This window comes from Rhinolophus sinicus, chromosome 4, assembly GCF_057876585.1.
Source record: "Rhinolophus sinicus isolate RSI-liver-muscle chromosome 4, RSI-T2T, whole genome shotgun sequence".
Taxonomy (NCBI): domain Eukaryota; kingdom Metazoa; phylum Chordata; class Mammalia; order Chiroptera; family Rhinolophidae; genus Rhinolophus; species Rhinolophus sinicus.
This window is the reverse complement of record NC_142504.1, coordinates 39,586,564-39,600,264: the sequence shown is the minus strand read 5'-3', so window position 1 is coordinate 39,600,264 and position 13,701 is coordinate 39,586,564. Positions and strand designations below refer to the sequence as shown.

Sequence of the window (13,701 nt, the reverse complement as noted above, 5' to 3'; positions counted from 1 at the left end):
TAAATATGTACTGTAAGAAAGTGAGAGAAATGCTATTGCATCGTAAAAATTAAACGAAAATTTAAGGAATCCACAAATGAATTAGTAATTTTGAATCTGTGGTACAATTATGCTGGTGTCTAGATTTCAAAATTTCATAAGGCATACAGGTCAGAGGCTCCATTATCTTGTTAAAAGAGCATATAACTCATTGAGGTTTACTGGCCTCTTTTCTTGAGTGACAAGGGACATCGCTTCTTCTTCCTATCCTCTTTAGCACCTGGCACAGTATCACATGTACAATAAGCACTCCATAATTATAACAAAGTGATCTGCAGAGAATCCCTTAAAATGGAGACAGAGAAAGAGTTCTTGTCAGAGTTCTGGCAGGAGTGTGAGCCGTCTAACAACATCCTGACATCCCGTTACAGTGACCAGATGGGACCTGCACATCAGCACCCGGGCTGGGGAGCCAGCACATCCATGAACGAGGCAATTGTTTTACCTCTGTGATTACTAGACAGCATGTGTTCCGCAGGCCGTAAGAACAGATTAATCACCATGAAACTAAGCAGGGTGCCTTATACAAAACGTTAATTTATTGGGATGTCCACATGGCTTCCAAGTGTTTATATTTTCTTAATTTCAAGTATGAACTAAGAATAAAAAGCAAGGCAATGTTCTTTTATCAATAACAGGATTTTAAATGAGAAATTATTTATTCTGAGCCTTTCCCCCTAAATAATAGCCTTGCAGGGTAAAAGCATTAGATGGGAATATCTTATTCAGCCATGAAGCAAGTTAATGAGCTAGAGTCAGAAGGTCATTCTGATTTATAAAAGCATTTCTGCTTATACTCATATAAACCCAGCAAGTACAGGATCCTCGTGTATGAAAACCCTCTTGTTTTAGACTTCCATGAGAAAAGGAAAACTATTAACAAAGTCCTTTTCATGCTACACAAAAAGGGCATTTAAATAATCCACTTAAAATTATTATATTTAAAATTATAAACTCATTTATTTTATTTTCCTAATAAAAGTGTTTTAAAATAGAGGCACGGTTTGGTGAATTTCAAGTAATCTGACTAACTGCTGTAATTATAGACCTACTGTTCGTGTTCAATAAGGAGAAAAATAATACAAAAATCACCAGTGCTAGGTAGAAGAAAAAAAAGATCATATTTGTAAACATAAAATTGTTTTATTAACATTCTGCTTTAAAAAAAAGTCATTCCTCTTAAAATATCCTACTTCTGGCTTAAATATTTCATCTTTAAGTTTATCCACTGTTTCCTTTTAAATAATTCTGACTTTTTTTTTTTTACTGGTTTTAATGTTTCAAAACCATTTTATGTACATTGTAAGATATAGCAAATAAATCATTATTTTGACATTACTAAGAACCAAGATTTTTCAGTATAGGAGAAAAGAGGTACAAGAAAAATACTTTAATGTTGCATTTTTTCCAGCTTTATTGAGATGCAATTGACATATAACACTGTATAAGTTAAAGGTGTGCAACCTGATTATTTGATACACTTATATGTTGCAAAATTATTACCACAATAAGGTTAGTTAACACATCTATCACCTCACATAGTTACCTTTGTGTGTGTGTGGTGAGAACATTTAAGATGAACTATCTTGGCAACTTTCAAGTACATAATACAGTATTGTTAGCTACAGTGCTGTACGTTAGACCCCCAGAACTTATTTATCTTCTCAGAGTAAAGTTCTTAAGCAAATACGGGGACCTAAATTTTTGCAAGATGAAATTAAATTGTCTCCATAAAAATTATTCCATAAAAATGAGTACAATAGGTTGTATGATGTATATATTGCTTCAGTACATTGCTTTCTCATTTTAAAAAACATAATAAAACTTCCTTTTTTTTAACCCCAGAAACACACTGATGATTTTTTACATTAAAAACAAATGTAAATAACTTTAAACAGAAAAATTTAAGTATTATGCTGTTTTTGCCTTCAACACTATAAGGTTACCTAATAGGTTTTTGTTGGGGCCCAGTTAAAGCCCTTCAGTTCTATTTAGCTAACATTGCAATTCTTTGATCATTTTATATGCAATATTTAATTTTGACACATATCAGTTTCAAGAGAAACAGATTAATCAAATAAAAAGGAATAAAGATGATTAAGTATCATCTTAACATGATACTAAACTATTTAAAGATTAATTTTGAAGATTATTTAAAAATGAATCAATACAGATCTAGATTCTTGATTTTAGCTTAACCTTGCTGGAGCCTAACAGAAATACTATTGAAAAGCACAGGAAACAAGATGTAGAACAGCAAACATTTTGACTGAGGCTGTTGATATCCAGAAGGTGAATAATGTTAATAAGAATATTAACATTCTCCATTTGCTTACGTCCATAATTCTACTGTGTATACTTCAGGAATGATATACAATGAGCTGGCCCATTACATTTGGAGGTAAAGCAAACATTCTTTTGAGAGCTCATTTTATGGCTTTGATAATATAGCGAGATGTGAAAAGCAGTTTTAGCTGAGAAAACATTCAAACTGAGATGCAAGCTCAAGATGCAAAAATTTTCAAAGGAGGTAGCCAAGATCCATTTAGATGATTTCACCCATGTTTAAACTGTAAAATAGTTAGAAACTGGAGATGAGAATGGTTTTCCTTTCCCTTGAGAAGAATATTTCGTCTGAAACAGTGGAATCATGTGTCCTACAACCCACAGGGTGAGGGGTAGGTGCCAGGGAAGGGGCTTTGACGGGCCCTCGAGACGCACTTGCTGTTGAACTTACAGTTCATGGGACATGGCGGACTAATGTCTAAAAGGTGAGAGAGAGACTGACAAGCTGCAGGGAAAACAGAGGACAGGCTCAATGGCTTCATGCATATCAGCCTGAACTTCTAGAGTGTGTGCAGGAAACTCCACACGATGGCTTCCCATGGAACAGATGGCAGCCACGGTCGCTCAAAAATGGGATGGCATGAGGTTATGTTAGGTCCTGTTCAAGAATGTTGAGAAAAGACTTCAGAAGTTAACACCTGGAGGAACTGCAATCTGTCACAGGATACAGAGTGAGAACATACCAATCCAAGGAGAAAGGCAGTCATGCTAATCCAGAAAACAGCAAGGGAAAGAATTTCAGAAAGAGGGAATTCCAAAAACTCATAAAAGTGCCTATGAAAGAAAAGTCACCATTAAATGTCTGACAAGACCAAAAAGTTGAGAGGTCCCTCTGACAAGGACAGTAGACATTTCTCCTCTTCCCTTCTCTTGATTGGATGCCAGAGATGTCATATACGGTGTTTAACAAGCTTAGGGAAGAGGAAGCGTGCTAGGTAGGGACAAGAGAGAAGAAGCCTCAGAACATCTCCCTACTCTCTCCCATGGCATGCCCAATCGGGGATAGGTAGAGGGAGCAGAGGTTCGATTTTAGGTCATGTTGGAAGTTTTATCACATTAGATGGGAACTTTTAATTGCTGGATAACAATGATCTGTACTACCTAAAACTGACCTCGAAAGCCAAGGGGCCTGCTGGAGTTAACGAACAAGTCCAGAACTGGTCCCACACAGTAGATTGAAAGGGAGTGTGGAAAGTAAAATAAAGTTGCTTATTATTATACTCTATGAGTTGACATACTGGTTGCTATTAGACTAATAGGTGAAATAAATAATAATCATAGTCTCAGAGTAAGTTTATTTCTCACTGATCCACTTTTCTGCCTCTATAGACCACTTGAAAAAAAAAATAAAAAAACAGGGATAAAGAAGAAAAAAGAAAGAAAAACAAGAAATAAATGCTTGACTAAAACAGATACAAAAGCAGCGCTTAGTTTAATAAATCATTCCCTTTGTGACCTGTTTGCTTACATCCTGTTTTAGAAATTCACTACATCCATGCACGCTTTGAACTGCTTCCAAAATGAGTAACATTTCCATATGGAAGGATCCCAACAATTCATTAACTCAGAAGCTCAACTAAGTAACATAACCAAACAGAGAGTACTGTGCTTTTTTTTATTTAATGTCAACTACGAATCCATTAAAAAGAGAGAGAGAAAGAGAAAGGGAGAGACTTTCAGCTTGTATATATTACTCCCGAAGTTTACATAGAAAGGACTCTTGATTTCATATGAATTATTTCTAGGATTCCATAGAGCTGGTTGAGGTACAGAATGTTCATTTGCAGTCACAGTGACAGATAACATGTAGTTTAGAATCATTTGTTTAGAAATCATAGGTCCTTAAACCATATTGCACAAATGTCAAACACTTTCATTACTATGATGTCTATCCTGAACAGGTTCCTAATGTATCACTTATAAATGAATGACAAATGGATGCAAATGTCCATCCACAGTTGAACACCTTTCTCAAGGACTACTGAAATCATTTTTATATGTCCTCTCTCTAACTCTAGAGAGGGGGTAGAATGTTAAAGGCAAGGGTAGGGGAATCTATTTTAACTTAAACTAGGAAAAATATACACATGGAGGGGAGAAACAACTCTGTTCTACTCCATTTCTCAAACATGTTGACCCTCACCCTAACTGAAAAAGGAAACAATAAACCTCAAGTTTCAAATCCAAATGCAAGCCATTTTTAATTAACCAGCTAATTAACAACAATCCAAATTTTACCCATCCACCGTGAACTAGTTCATATCCCATGCAAAATATGTGATTTTTCCCCATCCCTGAATTCCTATGACATGTGATCTGTCTCATTATTTTGGATCTCTAAAGATTTTCTGACTTGTCTTCTAAGTCATTTCACTCTGTTATGCCTTGTCTCCCTAACTAGGGCATGAGCAATGACAAGACCTGAGTTTTATATTCTATGAGGTCGGACAATTAACTTCGCAAACTCATCCTAGAGAAAGTGCTACATACCTCATTGCTGAATATCACTATGGTCACCTTCGAAATACTCCCCTTGGGAAGCTATGAACTGACACCAGTGCCTAGTCTACCCTTCAAAGTAATTTTGGAACTCTTTCTGGAATGACCATCAGAGCTGTCATCATATTACCCTTGATGTCTTGAATGTCATAAAAATGTCTTCCTTTCAATATTTCCTTTACCTTCAGGTAAAGAAAGTCATTGGGGTCCAGATCAGGTGAGTAGGGAGGGTGTTCCAATACAGTTATTTGTTTACTGGCTAAAAACTCCCTCACACACAGTGCTGTGTGAGCTGGTGCATCGTCGTCAGACAATGCCAATGCAAGATCCATGAATTATTGGCGAAAAGTTCAGGTCGTCTAACTTTTTTACACAGCCTTTTCAGCACTTCCACATAGTAGTAAAGTTGGTTAACTGTTTGTCCAGTTGGTACAAACTCATAATGAATAATCCCTCTGATAGCAAAAAAATGTTAGCAACATCATTGCAATAAGTTTGTGAACTTAATTGTCAGACCTTGTATCACAATAGTCTAAGTGCCAACAGAAGATAATCATGATTTTTAATGAAAAAAAAACAAAAAAAAACAAAAAAAAAAAAAAACCACTGACTAAAGTAGAACAAGAAAAAAAAATTTCAAAGTTCAGTCACTAAAAAAGTATCTCAAGTTTTTATTCTACAAATGCATATAATTGGTTCCAACCCCAGACAATGACAAATCCAAATGAATCAAAGCAGCATTATTTTAGATATGATTCTGCTAGGAAATGTAGTCAATAATGCTTAAATTATGTTTAGTTATTTAATTTAAAAAATATATTCTCTGTATATTAAATATTTAGTGGATAATGCTAAATATTAGAACTAGAATTTAAATATTTAGTGTATAATGCTAAATATTAGAACTAGAATAATAATATAGTCTTTAATTCTTTTAGTCAAATTCCAATCTACTCCCTCTTGACAATGTCACTCCCCAACAACAATATTGGAGGGAGAGTATCAGCAAATTTTAAGAGATCTGCTGCACACTAGATTTCATAAAGCTTAGATTAAAATTTTAAAAATCGCAGAAAACTTTTACAGAGGTAAATAAACTCTTACATAAACAAGAGAAGTATCTGTAAAGATTAGCAGATTTGTCAACTTTTACAAAGTGAGGTGGAGAAAAATAAATTATTTCAAGGATTTTTACTTGAAATGAATACTTCCCAAGTCTATCTCCTGAAAGAAAAATGAATCCTTACAGAAAATTTACTTATAGAATTAGCTAATCTTGATAATTCTCTCCAAATAGACAATATACGTGTGTGTTTTTTTGTTTTGTTTTTTTCCCATTGGCTGAGAAAAATTTATGTTTGTCTCAGGTAACCAAAGTTAATGAAAAAAAAAGATTGGTCCCCTAATTACATTTTTCAGAAAGCTTGTTATCTATTCCTTCCCTGTAAGTGATCAATGTGATTGATTTCTGAACATCTCTGCCACTGAAGGTAATTGACAGGTGTAAGCAAATTGTAGTTACTTCACTCCTCTTTTGAGTTTAAGAATCAGAATTTACATGTTTCTGGCCAATTAACTGTGTGGGAGGGTTCTAGGAAAGGTTCCCTTGCTCCTAAGACAGAGACATAATAAGTTATGGTCTTTTACCTCTTTACATTTCATTGTTAGCATGTGATCGATGAAACTGTTGTAGCCATCTTGCTGGCAACCTAAGGATAAGGCCAACACCTAGAGTGGCAGACAGAGAGACAGAAAGAACTGGGTCCTTGATAACATCATCAAGCAGATGATATTATCATCTCCATAAAATGTGAGTGAGGGAACAATATAAACAGTGGATAAAAACATGGGAGGGGGGGAATGTGTTGAGAAGAGCTTTGGAAGCCAGCAGAAATCTGGAGTTTATTCAAGTTCCTCAGAAATCAGGAACTGCCAGAAGTGTATAAACCAGGAAGAAATATAAAATTTTTATTTTTTTAAGAGATAACATTGATGGTCATGGTGAATGGATTAGATAGGAAGAAAATGGAGATTCTCTTTTATAAGATTAACCCAGCTAAATAATGGTATTATCATTTACACTAGAGGAAAATATTGAAATGTTTTCCACCTTATCAGCTTGGCCTGTCAGCTGAGGCTTTTGTTGGAATTGCATCACGGCTCAGCTCTCCCTTTGTCTAATACTACTTCCTTAGCGACCCTCTCACACATGTTGATCCCAAAAATACTACCTTACAAATATCCTATAAGCTAATCTTCACCTCATAGTTGGTTTCTGAGGGAACTCAACCTACAACAAAACAGTCAGGAGTGATAAATGCAGTTCCAGATCCACGTCTTTCCCTTGGAATGGCTGCTTCTGAACGCTCCATTTTGGTCTAGTGTTCAGGGAAGAGAATGTCAAATCAGTGTGCATAAATGTCCCAAACCTGTCCCAGAGAGGAATCCACAGGGCATTTCTTAACTAGAGAGAGGCTTTATGAAGCAAATTTTGAAAAGCCTCTTAAACTATGAGGTATCACATCCCCCATGATGTGTGCTTAAACTTGCCCTTAAGCCTATTATGTCCCTGTAGAAACAGTCCTTCCCCTCAAAAACAAACAAACAACAAATAAAATAATTAGAATGTTATTATCCCTCTTATGTGTATTTATAAATGTCAAAGTTAAAAACAAACAAAACAAAACAAAACAAAAAACCTCAGTCTACTTGATTTTTACTTACTTTCTGGATTGTGAAAATGCCCTAATAAGTCTGGTTTTAACTTTCTTCCTCTACAGTCATTTACGCATCAAAGTTACTGAGCATATACCTGCACCATTCATTGTAGACTTAAAATTGATTCTGAACAGAGTAAAGATAATCAGAAGGGTATTATGAACTATTTATTACTGAATTAGCTTTATGCATGATTTTGCTATAATTTCTGGTCATTCCCTATTAAAGGCTTGTGGCCAATATGAAATGACAATGGCTATTTTTCAATAGGCATAGTCTTGTTTCAACAAAAACTTTAAGTAAACATATATCCTAAATTTCAGTACTTCAATTGAACAAGTTCTATAGAATTTTTCTTTTTTTTTTTTTTTTTTTTTAATTTCCTAGAGGGGGAAAAAAAAATCCCAACCAGTCACTCATAACTCAATTATGTGTTGTATATTGCTTTCACTCCAAGGAATACAAAGGACATCCTTCAGCCCCACAGAGTCCCAACATGTGTGGTTTCTTCCACAGAGGAGTCTGGATTTTTGCCGAGGGGCACGGAGCCAATTCAAACCACGTAGGTCTAAACACTGCTAAAGTACTACATCTTGACACTTACTTGCTGCTGTGGAGTACCTTTTCACACTGGAGTGATTTATATAAATTTCAAAAGGTGGATACCTACACAAACATAAATTCATACCTTTACGTACATAACCCCTTTATGAATTATACATGTAATACAGACATAAAATAATATCAGTTAGGCAGGAAATCTCAAGTACAGACCCTAATTTTATAATGTGTATAAATAACCATTTATTTCAATAACATCATAAGGGAAATCAATATTTCGTAAATATTTATTTTATTAAATATTAGCAGATTTCAAACACGGAATATGGCCAAAGAGAAATTTGCTTAAAATAGTAACAGAAAGAAGCTGTGCTATCAGAATTTATTTTAAGCAATGATCTAATACACTCCGTTCAGATAAATGGACTTTTTCTTCCAATCCCTGAAGGCAGAAAACAGCACAAAAACAAATTTCCTTAAAAGTATGAATTGCTTTTTACTATTATACTTAAACCGAGACATATTTGGAAAAATGCTGTTAGCTATGTAGCATCCCTTAAAGCAAAAGAGCAAAGTTGACTAAGATTTTCTTTGGACTCTTTTATAAAAAGATTCATCCCCTGCTAAGATATTTACTGATGGCTGAGATTTAGTTGATACCATCAAAAGGCTCTCCTAGGAGTATGAGTCCTCAAAAAGAATCCCAAAGAAAAAAATAAACTTTAAAAATAAATGAAAGGGAGCAATAATGGCAGAGTAAAGGTAAGCTTTTCAATTCTAGCACATAATCAAATGCTTATTTCACTTTACTGTAAACAATATCCAGGCTATAGAATAATAACTTTTTTAAAAAGATAACAATGATTTTGTAAGTATGTTTGGATTAAAACAAGTCAGGAACAACTACTGACAGTATTTTAACCCTCACTTTTATTCTAGAAACATAGATTATAAGAAATGCGCACATATGCATTTGCATTCAAAGACTATTATTACTTTATCAAGTCTGAGCATTCGTAAAAAATAAATAACCCCTTTGCCTTTGGTGGATCTCGATCAAAAATGTGTGAAAAAAATTAAAAGTTAAAATGATTCAAAAGCAAAAACAATTGTTTCTCACGCAGACATTAATTAAGCAATATTAATATATATGGAGATAAACATTTCTCCTATGTAGACTAAAGCACTCAGTGTTGATAACATTCAAATAATTAAGCAACTGATATTTAGCTATTAAAAACATCTCAAAATTACAAAGTTAAAGTGGTCATTGTAGATGAATACTATATGAAGCTTCACTGTCCTAAGATGACCTATAAAGAACTCTTTGAATGGGGAGAAGTCTCTACTAACTCAATAACGGGAACTATTGACCTGAAACCTTGCAATGACTCCTAGTATTTATTTTGGGATACAAATGGAAAAGAAGAAGAAACACAATCACAGACGCCTCATAGATGCAGAATAGGTCATATAGTATGTCTTCTCATTAGTCATTTAGTCCCTTCCGGTCTTCGTGTCTATATTTGCTTGCATAGAAACAGATACTTGCTAAAGTACTAGCTAGTAGTAAGTCCTAAAGTGTTGCACCCTTTCCTTTGGGTATCACGGTGCTGTTCAAAATGTGGGATACAGCAGCAAGTGCCTTTTGTGTTTTGTGTATATTTCGTTTTAAGAAAAGGGAATTTGTTTTTAATGAGCCCATAGTCGGGGCATTATTAATCTCCACTGTTGGAGTGTAATTGGGCCATAGGAGAAATCTGTTTAGATATAAAATGAGAGTGTGGAGAAACAGTGTGGTGTTAAAATACTACCATAGTCACACTATCAATTTAAAGTGTGCTTGTTGTTTGAAAGTTAACAAAAAAATTAAGTTTACAATAATTGCTATGCACGCAAATGTTAACACTTGATGAGAACTCATTTGCCAGCTTTTCAGTCAGGAGCTTTGCATTCCTCTTGAATGATGTAAACAATCCATTTCCTTCTTCCAAGCCTTTCATTCATATTTTCAAAGGTTATAGTATTATACTCATTCACTCTTAACAAAGAACACGTATATGTACTTAAATCCTCATTTACCACCCCTCCCCCTTTATACAACCTAACACTTCTGTCAGAGGCAATATATTCTTTTTGACATGTAATTGAACTATACTGCTTTGGACATTGAGTCATTTAAAACAAAACAGAAACAGAGAAGGGCACAAAATAAATGCATCCAGTCAAATATATATAAATAAACTGACCTTCTTAAAATTTTTGTTTAAGTCGACCAGACTGAGCAGGAAGATGTGATCCTTGGTTCCCAGGAGCAGCCGGCTCCTCTCTTCATCTAACAGAATGGTTTGGAAATCCAGTCCTTCTGATGAACCCAAAAAGGGAATGCAGCTATTTGAAAGCAGCAAGTCTATGGGAAAGTAAAAGAACAATGGAATAAAAGAAAAACATTCTTAATAACCAAGATATTCATTTACCTCAATACATATACATTGTCCCACTTTGTAAATGCATGAAAGCTCCAGTTTATATATATATGCAGTTTTTAGCACTTTCTCATTTAGAAATAGATGTAATTTACTATATTTGATTTTATTGATACAATATCTTAACGCATGAAAAATGCATGATATTAAAATGTATATAAAAACATGTTAATACAAAGAAATTAAACGTGAAATATTTTACAACCCTGTGTTCACCTCAAGTTACAAATTAACTACTTTAACTACAGTGATATTTGCAAACTGATTAAATTAATCAATATATGCAAAGTAAGCCTCAAGCTAAGTGTGTGGTAAATCTCATAGCATTCTCTCTCCTCCTACTTTAGGTAGTATTTAGATTGATGCCAATGTTTGGAGGATTACACTGTACCTATTTCATATTTATCAGGAAGATGTAAACTAAAGCCCAATTCAAAGACACGGATTGTGAAAGAGATGTGATCCTGAACCAGTAATGGAATCAGAATTGTAAAGCGGGAGGAACTTTGAAAGTCAATTAATACAAATTTATGATTTTACAAATGAAGGTTTAATTCCATCAAGGTGAACCACATGCTCTAAAGTCACAAAATTATGTAATGATAAAGCTGATAATCTAACCTCAGTCCCACTCTCCGTTTCTCTTTAAGACTTGTCTATAGGTCTTCATTCTTTATCTTATTCATATGTGATATGGACAGACTCTTATTTAAGTTTAGGTCTGGGTTTATAGGAACCTAAATCTTTTCAACAGATTTTACCTCAAGTATTTATACCCTCTCATTTTCACAACTCTAGAGTTACATACCAATAAGATAATAACATCATTAATCACTTTTTCAAAAACTCCATTATATGTTACTGGACATTAAACCTTAATCATTATTTTCAAGTAATTCATTATAAATTGATAAGATAAAAATAGATAATATCTCAGAAATAGGCATCAAGATACTTCTAAAATGTATCATAGCAGTCTCAACCTGTCTAAAATGGAGAGTTTGGTCCCTGAAATTGAAAGCCTATACATTCCATCCATCAACTGTGGGCTTTATTCTTATTTCAAATTTTTGAGAATTCTCTTCACTCGTTTTTTCTAATTTACAATGGTTAAATGTTGTTTTCCTTAGTCTCAGTTTGTCTTAGTTTTGACAAACCCAAAGGCTGTATGCTGAAGAAGATATGATGCTATCTGAATTCTCAAGTGAGTATAGCTTTACCAAAGATAAATGTCTTATTAATATTTATGAATCATGCTTTGTGTACACTGGATGAAGTATGAACTCTATACTAATTATTTTTCTATTAAGCTAAATATAACTTTAATAGGTTTTCAGACTAGAAACACATTGGAATAATATATTTTAGCATCTCCAAATGCAGTAAGTCTATTTTTGCAGGTCTAATATCAAGAAAAAAAAAAATCCATACTAGTTGTAAGTAGAACTCAGGAAAGAAGAATGGAACAGACAGAATAGATAAGACAGGTATGATCCAAAGCATTAACAAGAGAAAACATTTCACACAAACTTGTATTCAATCAGGCAATTCTGTGTCTTCCATGGGATTTCCCCTTGTTTAATAAAGAATTAAGTGGACAACATGGAAAGTATGTAAGGGAATTTCCAAGAGTATATATTGACCCAATTTAGAGAAGAAAGTAGGTTACATGATATAAATACTTATTATTTCAGTGTCCAGTGGTAATAATCAACTATTTTGAACCATGTTTTGCAATATTAATTACAAAATGGAACATGGCTTAGCCCAATGAGTAAGAGAGGCAGCTTTAGGTCCAGACCACCCGGATCATCATAGCCTATCCTCACAACTCTGGCTATGTGATCTAGGACAAAAACATTCATTTCTCTTTACCTTAGTTTTCTCACCTATAAAATGGGGATAATAATAGAAACTATGTAAGAAATCGAGTAGGTGTGAGGAATAAATGAGTTAATCTATGAAGCATTAGAATAGTGCCTGGTGCATAGTAAGTGCCCCGTAACTATCAGCTGTAATGATGATGATGACGTATTTTTTAAACTCTATACAAAACCTATAAAAAGGAAGTAATATTTCCCAATTCATATAATTGTCATGATGTAAAGGAGGTGATTTATATAAAATTCTTAGAAAATGCCTTGAAGATAGGAAATGTTCAAAAAATATGAACTGTTATTTTGAACATGATTATTAAACTCCATTTGGGCCAAATATGTTGTATTTAAGAAAAATACTATCTCATCTTCCATTAAACATGGCTGATGGAGATTAGAACATCTCTATTTTTTTTAGAATATTGGACTATTATAAAGCTATTCAATCCACAGCTATTTATAAGCATCTAGTACTTTTAGGTATTGAGCGTGTTGCTAAGTTTGTGGGATGACTGAGTCCTGCCTCCAAGGGGCTCGCAGATCAATGTGCAAATAGATATGTCCACGAAATAAAACATAAGTGAAATTAATTCTAATAGAAGTATATACAAACATCAACATTTTCCAATCACCTTACAAAAGGAGGTGATATTTGAGAACAGTCTTGAAAGATAGATAGAAGCTTTACAAGAACGATATAAAGAAAAGTTTACTGAAGGCAGAAGAATACTAGAATGTACAAGGGCATATATCATTGTATGTTGCACTCATACACCGTGTTTTTAATATTTCTCCTATTGTGGAGTGTGAGCTCTTTCAAAGCAAAAACCATATCATGGTTTTTGTTCAATGATCATATGTATCGTTGAATACCCAACACCAAGCTCAGAGTCTGAGACAAAGTAAGTACTTCATAAACACTTGTGGAATTGAAATAGTTCAGTATGCTGGCACACAGAGAATGTGTGGGGAGAGTGAGCCGTTAGGCTGGACATAAAGGCAGCCCCAGAGAATCAGGGCCTAAGATGGCAGGCTGGGGGGTTTGGATACTGTGTAAGTAACTGGAAGCCACTGAGATATTTTATGCAGAAAAGTGACAAAAACTACAACTGTATGTTAGAAGAATAAGTCTAGCTGCAGTGTTCATGATGGATGAGAAGCAGAAAAGGTGGAGG

The 13,701-nt window shown here is 34.2% G+C and overlaps 1 protein-coding gene across 1 annotated transcript in view; it reads right to left on the bottom strand.

The window, feature by feature from the left end:
• SEMA3D (semaphorin 3D) overlaps window positions 1-13,701 on the bottom strand; it is a 199,422-nt gene that overhangs the window by 101,032 nt on the left and 84,689 nt on the right. The window contains exon 3 of the mRNA XM_019753571.3: window positions 10,413-10,573. Within this exon, the coding sequence (XP_019609130.1) occupies window positions 10,413-10,573 (161 nt within the window). The remainder of the gene's footprint in view (window positions 1-10,412; window positions 10,574-13,701) is intronic.